At 38.3% G+C, this 20,478-nt stretch overlaps 1 protein-coding gene across 1 annotated transcript in view; it reads left to right on the plus strand.

The window, feature by feature from the left end:
* Positions 1-20,478, plus strand: part of ME1 (malic enzyme 1) — a 184,550-nt gene that overhangs the window by 50,696 nt on the left and 113,376 nt on the right. The window contains exon 3 of the mRNA XM_040598022.1: positions 3,491-3,640. Coding sequence (XP_040453956.1) covers positions 3,491-3,640 — 150 coding nt within the window. The remainder of the gene's footprint in view (positions 1-3,490; positions 3,641-20,478) is intronic.

Genomic DNA, 20,478 nt, shown 5'->3' on the forward strand with positions numbered 1-20,478 from the left:
ATGTGAACTCTGGTCCCTGTATTTACATTTGTATCGAAGCATTTTAAAGGGAAGAGTGACTGCGATCCTACCGCAGTTACTCCTTGAATGCCTTCACTGATGGAGAATGCCAGAAGACATTGACTATTTTAACTGGAACTTGAAAGGAAATCTCAAGCACTCCCTGTACAGGCAGGTGCTGAAGGACAACCTTGCCTAAGAGCGTGCAGGTGTTGCCTTCTACTGAATGTAAATATACTAATTCTAGAATTTTATTTTTTTTCCAGTATGCACCTGGCATAGTCTTCACTCCCATAGGTGCAGTGATTGAAAAGAGATGAAGGGAAGCTGTTGTTTTCCTTGTAGAGCTCAAATTTGCTGTCGTGTGTATACCTGCATGGTTTATGTCCAAATACAGAAGATTGAGTACAAGCATTTGAATATTGCAAAGGTGGAAGCTGTTAAGTACCTTAGGCAGAAGGGTATAGTCTGATGAAACATTAATGCTGTGTATGAGAGCATCTTGCACTGGCAGGATTGTAGCTTCCTCTGGTTTTGATTGGAAAGAGGATGTGTGTAAATCCATCAAGCCAAGCTGACAGTACCATGGCATGCCATGTTTTGGCACCGCTGAAACTCCCTTGCTGACTTTCAGCATGGAATTGCTGCATTCTGAAATACCAAGAGTTTGTACACAAAATGAATGTGAAACAGCAGCAAATATATTGCCCAGTATGCCTGGCAAAAAGGAAGCCAGTAACAGGAGATCTGTTCCTCTAACTTAATTTGGAAAAGATGTAATGGCTTCTGCAAGTAATCTATTTTTTTTTTTTTTCTCCCCTGTATGTTCTTAATTGTCTTTCTTCTTGCTTTGTATTGACATTGAAATCGTTGCCCTTGACACATCTTCTGTCTGGGCTTTTCTTTCTTCAGAGTCACACTGGTGAAGTGTTATACTGGATGTGTGGACATTAGGAGAGGTTCCATCATATCACTTTTCCGGAGAATACAGTGTTATTTTGTTGGCTTTTTTTCAGTTCTTTATACATTATATTACAAATGTCTTTAGTAGCATTTCTATATAGATACTGATGATGCAAAGTAATGGAGCTAAGTATCTTACGCAGGTTAAAAATAATAGTGTGTTCTCCCACTTTCATTGTTTGCTCTCATCTTTTGCAAGATAAGAGCAAACAAACTCTAGGTTTGGTTGTGTTTTTTTTTTACCCTTCCATTTTCCTTGTAAAATGCAAGCCAGTGATAGTAGGGCCAGTTATCTTAAGAAATCATTAGTAATTTTCTGGTAGCTATGTCAGTTTTCTTTTGGGTTTTGGATAATATTTGGTTTATATCCTTCTGTTGCCACTGTATTTCATTCCCTTCATAACAGCAGACTAGCATAGGTGAAGTGAAGGCAAGGGGAAAACTGACATACTGAAGTGTGAATGCTTGGCCATCCCCTCTGTCTTACTTCCAGACCTTGGTTTTCATCCTCTGAAACTCTTCCCTGAAATCTTTGTTCAAGACTCCTTCTCTGAGGATAGATACTATTTTTTTCCCTTTTATAGCACAAACGATTGTTCTCAGTGTTTTATTGCTTGTTTTCACTATGTTTTCAATTAAATGTGGGCTTCAGTAAACGACTCCATTAAATACTGCATTTTAAATATATTTATTTTAAAAACACAGTGCTGAAAAACGCTTCGTGCTTTTGGTTGTGTAGATTACTTGGATGTTGCTAAAGATGCGTACTTGTCTAATGCATGACAACCAACACCACATTGAGGATCAAGCGTTTTTGGTTTTCCTCTTAAAGAATTTTTGAGAAAGTTGATACCCCTAAGCAAGTTACTGTGCCAAGAAAGAAGAGCTCTTTTATATCTACTTCTGAAAAGTAGCCTTCTGGTCAAAAATACTTCTCTATAAGTATTTTTCACTTTATAATAATATTACTTAGGTTGATTTGGATATGGCTGGCCAAGTATGTCATATTTGAAAGTATAAGTAGTACACAGTTATTATCTTTGCAATATCCTGAATATAAAAGTGGCATGATAAATGCAAATAAGAAAATAAACCCCCATCTAGATCTTTTCTAGATCTCCTTAGGGTCTAAAGTACCCTTAGTGACACAAGGGAAGGGACACTGTTTTGCCTTACTTCTGTCACCTCATTACAGTCGCCAGCTGCCAAGCCGGCTGCAGTAGCCTTGCTTATAGCGCTTGTTAAAGGTTTATATAGCGAATTGTGAAAGAAATGCTTCCCTGATATACAGGGATATCAAGTAACGAATGTGGATTTGCTAAACTGTTCTTCGTTACATAATCACCTGACTATCTTTGTATCTTCCTAAAGTATGAATTAGATTTTATCGGCACATGTGATGAGTATGCTGAAGGAAAGTTCATGTGAATAATAAAATACACAGACCTCCAGGTTTTTGGAATGAATGTGTTGTGTACATTCCCTCAACATATGTAATAAAATGATGGGCATATTAAACTTTTTAAGTATAACTAATTAGTAATCCTTTGTAAATAAAAAAACCAACAACCTATGTAAATTGTATGCATAAATTGTTAGTTTTTATGTAAGCCTATTGGTATAGAAGACTACTTAATTTTAGAAGTAATACTTCACCTTACTAAAGCTAGTGAATAAAGAGGTGAGGTTTAGGATCATCAAATTTCTAAATATTAAGTGTTCACAAAGTCACTCATAGACTCACCTCATGTGTCATACCCAGCACTGAAATTTGGCCTCCTGGATGGAACCTTGGAGCAGTGGCGGATTTATTCAGTATGAGAGTGATGGTTGTCAAAAGTAGATCAAGTTTAACGTGAACTATTTTTGACTGTCATTTCTCTGATATTTTTTTCTTCTCATTGGTTTTCTTTTTAAATAAATATAACACTTATTCAAATGCAATCAAAAATTGACTTCCATTTAGAGATAAAACATTGCAGATTTCATTACATAGACTTCGGGGACTAAAGGTTTGTTTTTGAAAGCTTTGTCCTACAGTATTCGGGTGAAATATTTATTTGAAGTATTAGTCTGGATTTAAGAGAAATTTCTATCAAGGCAAGAGCAGAAAAAGCTAACATTTTTGCTTCAATTTTGGGGGGCAAGAGAGTAAACGTAATGAAGTTTTATTTAATGATGGTCTCATTTCAAGTGGAACAACTGATATGTATGGATTAGATTCTGACAGACCAAATACTCAATTGCAGCATAGTGTTTTATACCTGTGAGAGATTAGCTTCCTGAGTACATGGAATCTGTCAACTTTGTGGTGGTTTCAGCTTCTCTCTGCCTTAACCAGTTTGTTGTCCTTTGTATCCGAACCCTTTCTGCTATTAAGACAAGGAGGAGTTTAAATACTCCTAGCAAGAAAGAGGCTGCTATAGAATACGTGTAGCTTTAATTACTTATCTAAACACCTTTGTGTTCCTGAATTTACTTTATATGTTTACTTGATGTCTGTCTAATTATATGTAATTCTCCACAGATATATTCTACTAATGAGTCTTCAGGATCGAAATGAGAAGCTTTTCTATAAAGTGCTGACTTCTGACATTGAAAGGTTCATGCCTATTGTTTATACTCCCACTGTTGGACTGGCTTGCCAACAATATGGTTTAGCATTTCGGAGGCCAAGGTATGTAAGTTTATACTTCAAATAAAAGTAATTGTATCTTATTTTCCTCTTGGCAGGTTTCTGCAGGGGTTTTCTAACACAGCTGAATGTAAGCCAAAACTACAATAACTGAGATAATTCAAACTACTCTTTTGGTCTGCGTTAAACAATATTTTGTATTGCATTAAGAGGGAAAACTGTTGTTTTCGTTGTATCAATGCATGGGTACGTTATTAATCTCGTTAACTGACTTTTTAGAATACTAAACGTTGCAAGGTCTGCATGTTGCAAGACCATAGAAGAATGGATCCTTAGGTCTTGGGTTTGTATTATCAGCCTAAAGAGCATAGATTTTTACCTCTGTGTGTGTGTGTATGTATATATAAATACTTCTATCTATTAAATATCTATATTACAGGTGTTATATACATATATATATATAAAAATAATATGTGTACAAACTAAGGATGTGTTATATTGTACCTACAGGCTTCTTAAAAACAATCAATAATCAGGAAAGCACTGGAGTGCTTTTATTCCATATACAATATCTGTATTTATAGAGTCATGAGGAAGTGGTGTGAAAGAAGGATAGATGCTTCTGTTTCACTCTGCCCTTGAACATCACCCCACAGAATTTCAGATTTATGGCGGTTGCTGTCTGAGAGCCTTGTGTATAGCAGTGCCTTCAAGTGCAAACTCTGGAACAAGACTTTGGAGCCTTCTGTACGATTTTCTGGCAAAGGAAAAGATAAATGGGCTGTATGTGCATAGCTGTTTTAACACAAATAAGTTTTTTACAGTCAAGGCATTGACTGAAAATAAGCTTGCAAGTTTAAAGGGAACAAATGACTGCTCACAAATTCTTCAGCAGGAGGTATTTGAGGGAGAAGACTTACAGTTTCAAGGTTTTGTTGTTGTTAACATAAAAATCATTTTGGCCTTGTGACTGACAGAATGAGTCAGGACCATCTGGCCAGCTGCAGAATTCCCACATCTATACACATTGAAAAGTTCAAAAAGACCTCAAGAATGCTTACTTAAACCTGTTTAATGATCTGTGGCTTTTAGGTGCCTCCCCTAGCAAGGGAAGGCATCTCCTTTTTTCCCCTCAGTATTTACCGCCATGGTGATTTTATTGGCCTTCCAGGAAGTGCTGAGTCCGTCTGGAAGTGAAGGCTTTGCCTAGGCTGGTCTCATTGCCCCTTGTTTTGATATCCATTGCTGTACAAGATACTGCACAAGGAGCACCTCTGCCAATGTATGTACCTTTCACTTTCTCCCCAGACCAGCGGAGGGTCTGTGGAGAAAAAAAAACCTGTTAAATTAGACAGCAGTTGAGCTGAGTGTCAGTCTGCAACTGGTGAGGCACAGCTTGCACAGCAATTGGAACAACCCACCAGTCCCCTTTAGAGATTTTCAGACTCCTGAACTCCATTCTTTGGCCTGATCCTAAGCATACTCAGGACATGGGCAAAAAAAACAATTTGGGAGGTAGGGACAGGGAGAGGAAATATTTCAACCGTTTGCATTTTGTTTTGGGTTTGTTTGGGTTTTATTTATTTGGTGGAATTTTTGTCTGCAGATGACTTGAAAAGATGCCCTAAATATTTCTCCTCTAGTTATTAAGACTAAAATCCTAGCTGACATTGCTGTCACCAATAAATTTATGGATCCGTATAGTTAACTTGAAACAAATTACACTATAAACATGCAGTTAGTACAGATATACTGGGAAACAAGAACTTCTGAGTTCTGCACTGTGCAACTAAGCCACTCTTTAGCCTCTCCTCTAAAAAGAATTTAGTAGAGTTTAAAATTTTTTATAGATTTGTTTGAATCATTAATGTGTGACATAACAAGTTTACATTTTATTTTCCTTTTAGTTTCAAATATGATATAAAAATCTTTCAAAAGCAAGGCATAATAGCAGTAATACATACATTGTGCAGGCTTTGGAATAGCAAGCTGAACTTTCTCAACTCGGCAAACGACTGCAGTATAAAACTACCAGTGCATATAAATAATATTGTACTAACTTTCTGTGTTCCCCGTGGAGTTTCCTCTGTCCTACTTTAAAAAGCTTGTTATTCTGGCACATGGATAGTGAACTTCCATTCTGATGATGTATTTAGCTATTCTGAACAGTGAGTGATGATTCAGTTGCTCCTTAAGCACCCTCATATTTGTATGTTCTTAAAAGTATGATTTTATTTACCAATACTGGAGTGAAGTCTGATTTTTCTTCAAAAAAGTGTTCATTTCCTTATTGAAAAAGCGCAAATTCAAGGCAGATTATACTACTTCAGTAATTTCTTTCCCTTATCATTTAATTTAAAAAGTATATAGCTTTACAGGACATTCCATAATTTGGTATTTCACACTGTGTTTTTGCTGCAGTTGAGCTGCTAATGAATTAACGATGTTTTAAACAATACTGAGTCTTGTTTTAACTGATGTGTTTTCTGGTATTCAGTTGTGTTCTTGAGCTACTGAAGTCAGCCTGGGCTATATTCGTCTGTCTGCTGCTTCCCCAACTACATGTATGCTTTGTATACGTGATTGACTGTCTGGGGAGATGTGTAAGATATTTATAGAAGTCTGTTTTATTTCTAGTCCTGCTGAATTGCCTCACTACTTTCAAATAAATGTTTTAATGGCTCATTTAAGTAAAGATGGCTGGAAAATGTGTACAATCATCTTTTGCCTAATGAGGATCTCATAACTATTTTTTTTTTCTTAAGAAGAAAATATCATCTGCCAAGTGGATGTTTACTCTTCCGTCTAAAATTCCCAACTGTTATGTTCATGTTATCTCACTACCTGTTCTCATCTTCCCACGCCACCCAGCTGATGCCAGTGTTCATTAGAGGTGTTGGAGGAGAGGACTGTAAAGAGTTTCCCTTTTGACAGATTCTTTGCTGCTTAAGAAATACCCGTACTTTGTGATCTTGCACTGCACTCTGTTACAGAGATCTGTTTTTTTTCTAAGAAAATACTTTTCTAAATTATTACAAAAACAGTTGTGCAAAGCAATCAGTTTCATTTGGTTTGAAATTGTATTCTAGACTGTGACTCATTAGCATTAAGCATTATATACCAGCATCCTTCCAGTACCTAAAGGAGGCTACAAGGAAGCTGGAGACGGACCAAGGGCATGTAGTGATAGGACAAGGAGGAATGGCTTTAAACTGGGAGAGGATAGATATGGATAAGGTATGAGGAAGAGATTCTTTACTGAGAGTGTGGTAAAGCACTGGCACAGGCTGCCCAGAGCAGCTGTGGGTGCCCCATCCCTGGGAGTGCTCAGGGCCAGGCTGGACGGGGCTTGGAGCAACCTGGTCTGGTGGAAGGTGGAAGGTGTCCCTGCCCATGGCAGGGGGGTTGGAACTGGGTGATCTTTAAGGTCCCTTCCAACCCAACCCATTCTATGATTCTATGATTCTGTCCCTCATAAATGGCACCCTTTGTAACTTTCTTCCAAGGAAGAAAAAATAAGCATTTAATTTACGGAAGGAAAAAAGAAGTAAAAAATACGAAATGTAGTCCAGGTCTGTATGCTCTTGTGGGTTTTATTAGCTGATTATTTTTTTTTTCTGTTGTTACAATTCAGGAAAAAGATTCAATCTCATCATAACTTAAAAAAAAGGGTCTTATCTGTAGGAACTGTGTGTATCTCTTTTGTGCTGATGCATATCTAAATTCTGTCTTTACTGATCAATGAAGGTTTTTCTTTCAGAATATTTTTTATTTCAAAATATTTTTATTACTGTCTCTTCCCACAGCTCAGAAAATGTTTGATACTATGTAGCTCAACAAAAATCCTGTTAGAAACAGACTTATTTAAATAGGTAAATAAGTTAAAAATTATACAATTGCTGCAGTTCCTGTTTCTCACACTGGAAGTTGCAAGGCAATGTCTTATTATTCAGTTTAAATCTGTAAAGTTCTTTTTATATTCAGTTAGATTTCTTTACGTTGTGAAGTAAGTTTGAAGCCCTTGGCTCACAAGTTATGTCTTCAGGCAAGGAATAATGGAAATTAGAGTAAAAAAAAATAGGTGTCTCATGGGATCATTAAATGAGATCATCTTCTGTGACTCCCTTACGTGTCTTTAGAAGACTTTAGGGGCTCACATGATGTGCTTACAGTTACAGAAGGGCACTGTGGCTCAGGCGAGATGTTTTTCGTCCTGAAGCAGTATTTTGCAATTACAGAATAAACATTCATGGCTGACCAGCTGACTGATTAAGCAATGTTTCTCAAGAGAACCAGCTGCAAAGTAACTTGACTCACTGGTTTGAAGCTTGTCTGAATAATTGACATTTGTTTGTAAAATTCAAGCTGAACTCAAGATTGCATTACTCACTCTGAATATCCAGCTTAAAATCCACCAGTTTAATGAATAAGAGCATTATTCTAGAAATAAACAGTACAGATCTGATAGCAGATCTGTAACATGCACCTACCTACACCACATAGTTACAGAAACATAACTCGGAAGACCACTCTCTACAGTCTTCCTCACAACCATTAAGGAGGATGAGGGAAGAAAGAGGCTCCTCCAGGGGGTAGGTCAGAGAAGGAATTTGGACCTGTACAGGTAAAAGCTTTAAAGGCTTATGCTGGGAATGTAACGGAGTTGTGATTTTATTGCAGTGGTCATTCCATCATTAAGAGTGTTATCGCAGAATCTCTAAGTCACTTTTTTTGGTGCAGAGTTTCTGTCCACCATTTAAAAACAGATTCCTAAAGTAAAACACTCTTGTTGCACAAAGTGTGTGCACATATATGACAGCTTTTTCTGACCTACCAAGAAACAATCTGTTTCTATAAATGGATCTCTAAAATATAACGGTTCTTTAATCCAAAAAGAATAAATATGGGAAAGCTCAATGGAAATTTCCTCTAAGAATCCAAAATCAACTTTTTACATTGTATAGAGAACACCCAGGAGTTTAAGGTTCTTGTGTAAACTTAGCATTTAGACAGGGGAGTTAAAATTGCCAAGTATTGCTATGCTGATGACTTTGGAGTTGTCAGAATGTTAGGTGACTGTTTGTGTATTTCCATTCCTAGAAGGAAAAGCCATTTCAAACAGAATATGAACAGAGCAAGCCCTGCTAACTGTTGCAGCCACAAAGGCATGGCAAAGTTCCTCTGAAATAACTTCCCGATGCAGTCACATGCTGTCAAGCTGACTAGGAACCATATTTAAAACAGCTATATTGAATCCGATGCTGCGGATTGAGGATACAGATGCAGTCTCTTAAAAGGCAAAGTATGTCAGCCTTAGCTTTGAAGTTATGTTTTTTTTTTTTTTTTTTTAAACACATAAGGCAGATCTTTTTCAGCAAACTACTCTCACAGAAGTTTTCTTCTGCAATAATTCTTTCAACTCCGTGTTTTTTTTCTTGTTTTCCTTCCTCACAGATAAGTAGACATAGCCTATCTAGAGGCCTCTTATTCACCCCAGTCTAAGCCAGATTACATTTTGAATTTACTTTTAATAAGCGTTTTTAAAATGTGTTTGGTTTAGCTCTTTTGATACTTCTAGAGAGCACTTGGAATGTTATTAACAGTCTTTAGTACCAACTGAGGCAATTTATCATGCTGAATACTCAGTTTGCCAGTGCTGATACTGTACCAGATTGCCTCCTGCACTGAAATGTGTGACTGACTCAGCACGTACAAAATTGAGATCGGTTCCTTCCCTCCTATTCCTCAAAAGGAATGTATTTATTTACATTTATTGTGTATGCATTTACATTTACACTAGTTCATATGCACGGCAATGAGTGCAAGTGCTACAAGTGTGACGGGGTTTTTTTTGTTGACATAGTAATGTTTACATATTGAGATTGTCAGCTGCAAGATACCACAGCTTTTTTATAAAGAGAATGAATTAGAGAATAAGGAAATACTTATTTCCTCTGAGAGAACATATGAAATATTAGACCTTGACAGCAGGGGTTGCAGTCTGTTTGCCAGCACAAGGCTGATCCTGTGGTACATTTCATAGGGGATTTTTTGGTGGTTTTTAAATGAGGCTTTCACTGGAGTCTGGATTTTTCTTTTTCTTAATTCCATTGAATGCCTTTGACATCCAAATATCTTCAGAAACCAGGTTTGGCTTACAGGAGGCCAAAAACTTGTCAAGTACTCCTGGATCACATGAGCCAAGAAAGTTCAGTTCCTGGTGCTTCTTTGTGATTGTCTGTCTCGCCCTCAGATAAGTGGCATTTTCTTGATTGAGACCAGAAGGTCTGGATTCATTTGACCTAATTTATTCACCAGTATAACTGCCCCCTTAGATTTTTTTTCAGCACATCTAGATGTTTTTCCCAAGCAAAACAGTTACCTATATATTTAGAGACTTTATTAATCTCATTGTTACTATGGTTAATTGTCCTTATATCTTCATTTAGTGAGAACTGATTATTGTGTAACATGAAATTATATTAAAAGATAAAACAATAGTTTCAGAGTTGTTTTTCCTAGTAACTTTTCTCTGAGAATTATATAGAATTTTCATCTGGAAGTGAAAAAAAGAAAGTGTGGGGGTTTTTTTAAGTGATCTCTTGTAAGAGTTTGATCATTAGGGCAGTCTGAAATCAAAACGTTGCAATAAAGACATAAAATACAGGAAAATGCTTCTTTGAGAATAACCTGTTGGAGTTCCATTCTCCAGCAGGCACAGGTGTGGGCTCTGTTTATTAACAACACGGCTCAAGTGGCGAGGTAGTCTGAACATCACGACAGAGAATTAACATAGTTGAAGCATTTCTTCTCATTTATATAATCTGTCTTTTACTGAATTCAAAAGCCTGGCAATAATGGCAGTTGCAGCCCCTCACCCAGCACTTTTGAAATATGTCTTGGTTTGTCATTTTCACTTTTGTGTCTTGTGAACGTGGCAGTGGTTGACACTTTCCAGGCAGCTTTTTGTCTTGTTTTTTTTTGTGTAGCCTTTCCACTGAATTCAAGCACCATGACATCTCATGACACCCAGTAATTCTTCTCTTTGGCATGATCCTGATCTGCTCTGTTACCTTCATCAAGCTAAAACTTAGCTAAGCATGCTGTTGCTTCCTCAGCTTGGCTAATAGATTCTCCTAGCATAACATTTGCCCTGCTCTGAAAATTTGGAAAAGGAGAATTGGCACAGCACAGGAGTTTTGAATTCCTCTCTTCTCCTAGAGTGTTTTCTAGAAATACACTAAGCTGGATTGTGCCCAAGGTGTGTTCAACTTGGTCTGTCAGCAGCCAGTAATGCTGCTGCAGGGGAACGTGTGAGAATCTTGCATAGAAGATGTCAGCTGGGCTCATTTTGGACTTAGAGTACTCTGTAAATGTTAAGCCATTTCCTTGTTCTAATAAATATTTGAATGAAAAAAGTTAGGTCTTGTTTTTTTAAATCATTAGGGTATTCTTTAGGTTATATATGTATGTAGTCATCTGGTCTCTCATGAACTGTGTTAAATTCATGGCTTTTGGTAATATTTTGGCAATAGGGTTTACCATTTAGTGTGATTTTTTTCCTCTTTTTATTAACATTGCACCTTAGAATAAAATTGTGTATGATTAGTCTGTGCTAAACTAAGAAGGCATAGTCCTGACCTAGAATTATGAAATATGATGTCCTCCACGCGGTATTATTTTTTTGTGTGCGCTTAGTGCTTGCATGTAGGTATTCCCTGCGGCATTGGTGGAAGGGGATGGTATTTGCAGTAGTCAGGCTCTGACCTGTTCTTTCATTTAGTCTTGTCAGAGTTGGAGCTTTACCTATTATTAGCTGCCTCTCACCCTCATGAGCTGCATACATGATTTCTTATGCAGGTAATCTTCTAGGGGCATTTCATCATGGTCATAAAAGCTTTGTCCTAAAACACATCACAAGCATGGAATTTCTGGCGTTCAGACCGAAGTTCATACCTCTTGATGGTACATTGCTGTGTTTTTTCTGGAGGGAGTACATCTGGGCTGTGAACAGGAGGAAATGAGGCCATCCCTACTCAAAACATGACTTTGAAAATGTTTGGCAGCAGATGATGTTTGGTGATTTCCTTTCCCCTCTTAGCACAGTCTTCTGAGGAAGACAGCTAGTGAGCCTCGGGGCTCTTCTGCAGACATCCTGAGTGATTTCTGTGCAAGAGTGCCAAAATTAAAGTACTGAGCGTGCCTGTCTCTTTGTTTCTTTGTCCGTTTCCCTCACGCAGTCCTGGATATTTCCGGAGGATCCCTGTCCTCATTTGGGTTGGTACTGTTATTTTTACACATTTCCACTATCTCTTGTGTAAGCTTAGAACAGAAAGTTCCCCCTCCATAAATCCGGAGGACTCAAATTTATCTTTTCAAGGGCATCTGCGCTCTGAACCAATGGGAACTGAAATTTCTATGGGTTTTGGCATATATGAGGATTATCTTCCTCACTATGCATCCTGCTGAGAGAGTCCTCTGAAACAAAGATGTTTCTTACTGATGCTTTTCATCACATGGGGAGGACAGTTTGTGTGCCAGTTATTAATGCAGTGTTTATTAGACCCTTCTTGTTTCATTTGTTAAAACAGTCATCTTGTGGATCTACGTGCAGAAGACTGGACAGAAAGTACATGATCCCAAATTAAATGGCTTTGACTTAATTTTTTCTCTCTAGTGCCAATACCACATAAAAGGTAAGCCATATCCTTTTCAGCAAATAAATTGTATCACTGCATTTTTAAAGTAGAAACATTCTTTCGGTAAGTTGTATTTTCATATCAATAATTAGGACATATACCAACACATAACCATGCTACTCTTCAATGTCTTCCTTTTTTTCCTGACTTTTTAGAGAGATATTGATTCTATGCCAGCCCACAAATACTGCCTTCTGGTTACAAGCTTCCAGATTTCCTGAAGTAGTACATTCCTTAATGAAATGTACTTTAAGGGCAGAGATTTTATTTAGTTTTCACACCTCGACTTGGCCAAAGACTTGTGGGCATCACTGAAGTGCCAGCTAATACGCTATAGGAGAGGTCTACTCATTGTCTCTGTCCTACTGTATTCAAGCAGTATCTATCTACCAAAACTTTCCCCTCGTGAAACAGCCTCTGTCACCCTGCCAGATTTATACAGCTCCCTAATTGCCAGCATCATTTGGCCCCCAAGGCAAAGCTTTAAGAGTCACTTGCTTCAATGAGAACGCCGTAACTTCCCCTAGTTCAGCACCTTTACAAGGGCAGACTACCAGATCCCACACAATGTCCGCAAACGGGTGTTACTTCATCTTTACCTCTTGCGCAAAATGATAGGCATAGTTGCCTCCCAGGGCCTTGGACATCCCTGAAGCAGTGGGCTATAGCTGACAATAGTTTGTGTATCGCATCCATTCCTGTGGACGGGAATTCTGCACCATTCTAGCACTCATTTAGGACAACACAGACAATGTGACAACTTCTGCCACATGAACAAATAGGAAGGTCCGAGATTTTTTCAGGTGTCTGATCAGCCTTTGGAACAGGAACTTGGAATTTTCAGATTCACTTATCCAGACGGTGTGAAGCCCTTTGTGGATGATCCTAGTAATGTCAGATTCTCCAAGACAGTGCTCCCAGTAAGGCAAGACACAGCACTGATGCTGGTGGCTCCAGTATAAAGCAGGTGATAATTTTGGTTTTAAGATCCTTGTCTTGGAGACTCAAATTTTTTTGCAGCTGGTGATCTTCAGTGTATTAATGTCAGCCTTGCACCGAAGTGTCTCAATCTCTCATCGTTTGGAGTGGCTTTCAGAGAAAGAACAGATTATTTTTAATCTTTAGGAACATACTTAGCAATAATAAATATGTTTCTGCTGTCGGTCTCAATTACTGCATATTTTGCTCCGGGCCTTTGGCCACCACATCCCCGCCTATGACATATATGCTGGTTTACTCCTAGGCTTCTCTCTAGAGAAATGCATCTGTTTTGCTGCAGGAGGTGAGGTAAATCTTTGAGTGCAGCCAAATACAGCCAGAAACTGTAAAGTTAGAAACTGTAAAGTTAGAAACTATCTGTGAAGAATAAATGGGCTGGGGTTTTGGTGAAAAGAGGTTAGGAATGGAGGAAAAGCCACAGCTTATTTATTGAAGCTGTTGTGCACACCTTCAGCGTCAGGCATGCTTTTAGACTGACAATAAAAGGTCCTTTCAAAAACCTTATATCTTATCTTGTGGTGTGCTGGGACATCCAAAGGACTCTCAAAGAGGGGGACAATTTCATGGATGCTGTGTCGTTAAAATGAAATTGCTTGTGTTGTTCACTGCGCAGCTGGAGTCAGCTGATGGTTACCACCTTAAGCAGTAGCTGTGACTTCTTTGCTGAGTGCTCCTATGCCAGATACTAGTGCTAATGGCTATTTAACATCGATGTTAAACTTGCTGTTGCTGAGGAGTTCGTTGTTTGCAGTTTTGGATGGCAGTCCTTCGGTTTTCATGGAAGTGTCTATTGTGAAACCCTCCTGGAGGAGGTAACGCTTCCCAAGGCAAGCATTGCCGGGGTTGCTTGGTGGGCTGCATTTACATATGGAGGAGCACTTAAAGGGAGAAGACTGGCTACTTCTCTGTAGCTGTTGGCTGCTCTTGGAGATACGAAGTGTGTGCATTCACAGGGTATCCCCTTGCCCTTCCATGTGCTATTTAAACTTGCAATTCATTGCTTGGGAAGTACTAAGAAAAAAAGTGTGTGCTTCTCTCTCCCTTCCTAGGGCTGTGCTGTGGAGGGGAAAGGACTTACTTCCAGATACCAGTGAGATAAGAAATGATTTTATGCATATTCTTACAAATAGGTATCACCAGCAGTAGCGATGTATGTGTTGGCAACATGAGCATGTAGCAAAGAACTGTTACAGGTGACTAGTAAGCATTTACTATTGGGTTTTTCAAAAATATTAAGATCTTCCTAGAGATCGAGGAATCCTACTCTTTTCTTCTATGCAGAGTTTTTTCCAAGTCCCCAGTAATTCCCATTGCTGTCTCCTGATACTGCAAAATGAGGTACCAGTAGTATTTTGGATGAGACACAAATGACTTAGAAACTGTACAGTGCTTTGTTAGCTCATTCTGTATATATCCCAGCCCATGCCCAGAGGATGTTTTCCTTTAGGGGTGTGCTTACACTGGAATTTCTCTTGTTTTCTGTACATTTGTGGCACGTCCTTAGGCACCACCCAAATCCCCTGCTGACATTCAGCAGCTTCTCTGTTCAAAATGCTGTCATTACTCAGCAGTCCAACATTGCCTCATTGTTGCATTTCCAATCCAAGATATAGTAGCTTAAAAAAAAAATTCTAAGTTATTCCTGCAACTGTATTTGTTGAAGTCCCATAAAGGAAGGAAAAACCCCAATGAAATCACTCTAACTTTGCAGTAGTTTGGATATTGTAACATCATAGTTTTGTGTCTCTGTCTAGAAGCTTTCTAAATAGGTAGGGTAAGTAGTTAGGTCTTAAAATGGAAAATTTAAAGGGAAGAGAGGGTGTAAAGATTTTGGGATGATTGTGTGTTTTCACGTATCTTGTGATTCTCTGTGTTTATGACTAGATGCTTTTAGTTGGGGAGATTTTTACGCACTGCTTTTGAAACAGCTGTATGCTGCTGCTGCTGCTATGAGGCTTCTGAATAAGGCAAGACAAAAGTTTTGGGGTAGAAATGAGCCCTTTTATTCTTGTATGGCATTTTCATCCTTTTTAGCAAAGTTTTATAGCTTTTTACAACTGTTTTCTTAAGTACACTGTTCAATAAAGTGTGTCAGCAGTGTGAATTATAATAAATTTAAAAAGACCAGGTCATAATAACTTTACCAAATCTATTGTAGAGTAGTATTAATGTAGTGTAGTTAGCAGTTGGGTGGGGGAGGTTTAGTAAGGTGTCTGTCATCTTGACCACTGCTCTCTGAGTTAAGTGGTCTCATTGCAAGTCAGTTCTGCTTTACGTAATAAGTATTAATTGAGTGATTAAATCACATGCAGTAAACCCAGTATTTTTTTAGAAACAGCTGTAAGTGTACAAGAGACTGCTGGGAGCATAGATCAAATGACAGACAAAACAGTAAGAAGGCATATAAACCAAACAAAAGCAAGGACTTCTAGCCAGAGGCAGACATTGATTGATGGGCCATAAATCAATCAGCAGAAATAAGGGATGACTCCAGAGAACCATTTACGGACAAGCGTGAAAAAACAAAAGCAAGCTTCAGTTTGCACTGAATGAGAACCTGTGCCTTTGGCAGAAAGATGGTCAAAAGCCAGTTCTCATTTTTGCCCTATTATTCCCAAAGCAACCACATTTAACTTGAATTTCTCTTTAGTCTTAAGGAAAAAGGGAATTTAGGAGAAGTCACAATTTTATTTTAGTGTACTCTAGAGTAAGGAAATTAAGTACTGTTTGGGACTTTTTGGTGGAGTGTTCCATCTAAGGGAACAGTTTACTGTTGCTGACGTGAAGTTCTAATGTTCAGAGACACAGCAGCACATTTCCATTTACAGATATTCACCATATTATGGCAGCTGTCATACAGTAGAGGACATTTTTTTATTTGTTTCAATTTTTATCCTGGAGTAGTTCTTTAGATTTGTGGTAAGCGCATACAAATGTACAGATCTGCTGCACTGTATGTCGGGTGGCAGGCAGTTCATGCGGCCTGTTTTAGGCAACAGTATGTCTTTGGGAGTCTTACCGAGCCATCCAGAACGAACTCCTTAAACATGACGCGTAGATGTTTACTTCGGAAAGTGGAAACACAGAACACAGTTTGCTTTCTGTTCAATTAATCGATGTTTCTTCTGCAAATATCTAGAATACAAGCATGGGATTTGTGATTCTCAATGAAACAGCATATCTAAAAAGTCTTAAATTCTGCCCTATTTCCATTTGCTGCAAGCAACGTATCTACTTCTATTTTTAATTTGCCACTTCACATAGAATGTAAAAATACTCCAGTGCACGCACTGAAATGAGATTCTTCTTGAGGATGGTTGTAGCCTCATTTGATGGGTGGTTGGTACATTGCATTCAAGTTTTACAATGAAACAAACGTCACCTTTGAAAGATGACTTAAAGTATGGCTTCTAGACTTTCAATGGCATTGTCCTCAGAAAAGCCGGTCCCTTTTTGTGAAATTGGGCTTGAGCGTTCAAGTCCCTTGAACAGGTAGGGAGCTCACAAATAATGGTTCAGAAACAGTTCTACTCTGGATACTGGATGATGCTTTTTGAATACCTCCATGACCCCATGAGACTGTCTCCAAGAGTCCTTGCTACGTCCATTCCGTATCCCGTGCTGCTTTGTTTCTTAGGTATATGGTAAATGCTGGCAATAGCATTAGCCGTTTGCCTTAGATGATATCATTGCATGCTGCATTTTTTCCCAAAATGTTGCTACTGACTTTATGAAATGAAAAATTTTGCATGGGGTCATGGCTGAATTTATATAAAAAGGAGGGAAAGTATAAGATCATTTTCCTCTAATGGATGAGGTTAATTTTTATGACAGTGGGACAGATACATTCCAGACATTTAATGCTTAAAATGTGACCTTGGGATTCTATCTAGTAAATGTTTTTTCTCAAATTTTATGGTAAAGGCTACTAGTGATTTTTAATTGACTCAGAAAATCGCTAGTTTAAACTTAAATATAGTAAATTCCCTATAATTAAATACATATTATATAGAAAATATAAACATTCATTTCGTAGGTTTTGCTGGTAAAATTTTAACACTCACTTTTTCCATGACTGAATTCAGAAAAGAACTGGTATGTTGGAACTTTGTTAACATCAGATAAAATAAGTCTTAAAAATAATCATGTGTGCCTCTTGGTTTTTCAGTCTGGTCCTGCAGCTCTTTCCCATGTTAAAAGCTGTTGTTGGACACAGTCCTAAAAATTTTGTCTGTCTCAAACATTCATGCGTGTTGTAAATTTAACAGGAAATAAGAGCAGAAATAATGCTCTGGTCAGGTTGTTTGCATTGTTCTATTTTTAAGGCTTGTATTTTTGAAAATGGAAAATAAGGGCGTAAAATATTGGTAATTATTGTAGTTTTGCTATAGGTGCAGTAATTGTAACAAATTAGTTAAAATCGAGAGGCCAAAAGAAATCAACAAAAACTGGGTGTGAGATGGAAGTACAGCTGAACCCAAGGGACTACTACCACAGTACTTTTTTGGAGTTCAGACTAAACTGATATATATTTGGGCCAGTTCTTGTAATATCCCATCGAACTTTCTAAAATATTTTTAGCTTAAGGTCGGTGTTAAAATTTGCTGCAATTTTAACTAAGACTCTAACCTGTAAGATTTCAGTCGTTACATGCTTTTTAAAGATGAGTGTCCCAAACAGTCACACGGTTTGGGTTGGTTTGAAATGTAGTCAGGCTTAGTTCTGGGTTTTAGAAAGTTTTTATGGATATGTGTAGCTTAATCAAAACGTTACTGTTGAAACTACTGCAGTTTTTAAGTTTCCTAAGAAATCTGTCAAATAATGTTATCAAGTTATTCAATGATCCCAACGACTAAAATAAGTACACAAGGAAAATGAGCAAAATACCAGTTAAAAAAAATCATTACCAGCCTCTTATTATGAGAATGTGTTATTCCAAAGAATTGGAATTTGTTTAATACAAAACTAGACACATTTTCACTAGACAACGATTGATATATTTTGCATGTGAATTTATAAACAACGATCATAAGATTTTAAAGTGGTGAAAAGTAATATCTGACCAGGGAAGTCAGTTCTGTGACAGGTTTACTTGTTTAGCAGCAAAACAGTTACTTTGAAGCACCAACTCAGACCTGAAATTCTCCATCTGCTGTTGCAGCATCAGATGTTTCCCAGTGGCCATCAAAGTCCAGCTTGTTGGTTGTGAGGGCAGAACAACAGAATAAATTGTCACGCACAAGTGGGATAGTTTTTGTCATTAGTGAACACTGAACAGTTGTCATTTAAATGCCATTTTAAGAGGTGGACACATTTTGCGTACAATCAGAAGTAAACTACGCCTATTCACATTGCTGATTACAGTAGAAAGAAAATCATTGTAGTTGACATGGTATTTATTTGGAAGATAATTTTGTCACCTTTTATTAACAAATATTTTGCTTCTAAATGCTCATACTTGGTGCAAATGTGCAAATAGCTATCTGAAAGCTTTGTGCTGTATGTCTTGCTCAAATTTCCCATTGTTTATCACAAGAAGCTGAAAACTCCTGTTTTCTTGTGGCTGAGATACGAGTAACATGGAAGCAGGTGAGCAGCTGGATGAAAGCGTGGGGAAGAAGGGTGTGTGCAGATGCGCGTGCCCCGCTGCGCCTCGGGGTGTGGGAAGCTGAACAAAATGATGTCTGATGCAAACTCTCTTCTCTCTCCCGAAAATCCCACTTTGCAGTACTTTAGGCCATTCAGCGGTGGCTCAGTCCCAGTAAGGCTGAGCCCAGGGTCTTGCATGTGGGAGCTGCAGACCCCAAACGGGACAAGGGCAGGACAGGAGTGGATGCTTGTGGATTGCTGGGATCTTCCCACTGTTGTCCTGGCACCTGATGCTGCCATCAGTGCTGCACTTAAGCAGTTTGGTTGGCATCGATGGACTCATCTGTTTAAAATAAGCACCTGATTTCAGACCCAAGGGGTTTTTGAACACCAGTGCAGGTACCCTTTGTGCCTCCAGCTGCAGCTCTCCCTAGGCATGATCTTTCCTGCAGGTCTCTCAGCACTGCACTTGCCCTTGCTCTATATGATGGTGAGCCGAGGCATACATAAGCCAGCCGTATTAATCACTGAACAAATAACTGGCAGGAATATTACAGACAATGTGGATGTATGAGAATCCAATCACCTGGATTATTTTGCATTAATGAGTCTTCATGCTTCTCCCTCAGGTGATGCTCTAAGAGATTACTGATTCACTGTGAGATCCTGAGGAAGACGCTGTACACTCTAGCAGGCAATAAACTCAAGCCCATTTGTAATTTTTTTTGTTGTTTTTAACAGTCAAATATTAAAATCAAAATTTAAGCAAAAATGATTTAAATATAACTTCTGTGAATGGTAGGAGAGTAGTCTGTGAAAAAATTGAGGCTGAATAAATCACTTGCCTTTCAACCCAAATCACATTATTTTTAATTTCTTCTGCTATTTTAGTAATTGTAGGGCACATTACTCATGCTGTGCCTATGTTTAATTCTCTTAAAAGTAAAGGTTTCTAAGTAATCGTATCATAGAATCATAGAATGGTTTGGGTTGGAAGGGACCTTAAAGATCACCCAGTTCCAACCCCCTGCCATGGGCAGGGACACCTTCCACCTTCCACCAGACCAGGTTGCTCCAAGCCCCATCCAGCCTGGCCCTGAGCGCTCCCAGGGATGGGGCACCCACAGTTGCTCTGGGCAGTTGGAAGAAAATGTCTGGTTTGTAAGGATTTAAAAATTGCTTCAATAACTTATTTACTGTCTTTTTGTCAATTCTCTCACTCGGAGTAATGCTTGTGATGTGAAAGCCTTCTTGCTATTTTTTTCTAAGATTAAATACTTTGTTTACCACCTGCATGTTTTAAGATAGAGATCTGTACTGTTTCAGAGTGTTATACCTACCTTTATGTGCCAAAATACAGGAGACGTAATTCTAGTTGCTGTCTGCTGATACAATTTCCACTGAAAGCAGTAGTAGGTTTCTGTGTGTGTTTGGAGTGGAGCACCATCTGCAAAACATTTGGTCTTGTGAACAGCAAGCTCTGCTAGAACAGCTTTTTTCTTTTTACTGCTAGGGAAAATTCACATTCCATACCAAATTTTTACATCAGGGGAAGCCAAGGCAAAATAGCTGCTCTACCTGACCCTGCTTGGG

The sequence above is a fragment of the Falco naumanni genome, chromosome 6 (assembly GCF_017639655.2).
Source record: "Falco naumanni isolate bFalNau1 chromosome 6, bFalNau1.pat, whole genome shotgun sequence".
In the NCBI taxonomy this organism is placed as follows: domain Eukaryota; kingdom Metazoa; phylum Chordata; class Aves; order Falconiformes; family Falconidae; genus Falco; species Falco naumanni.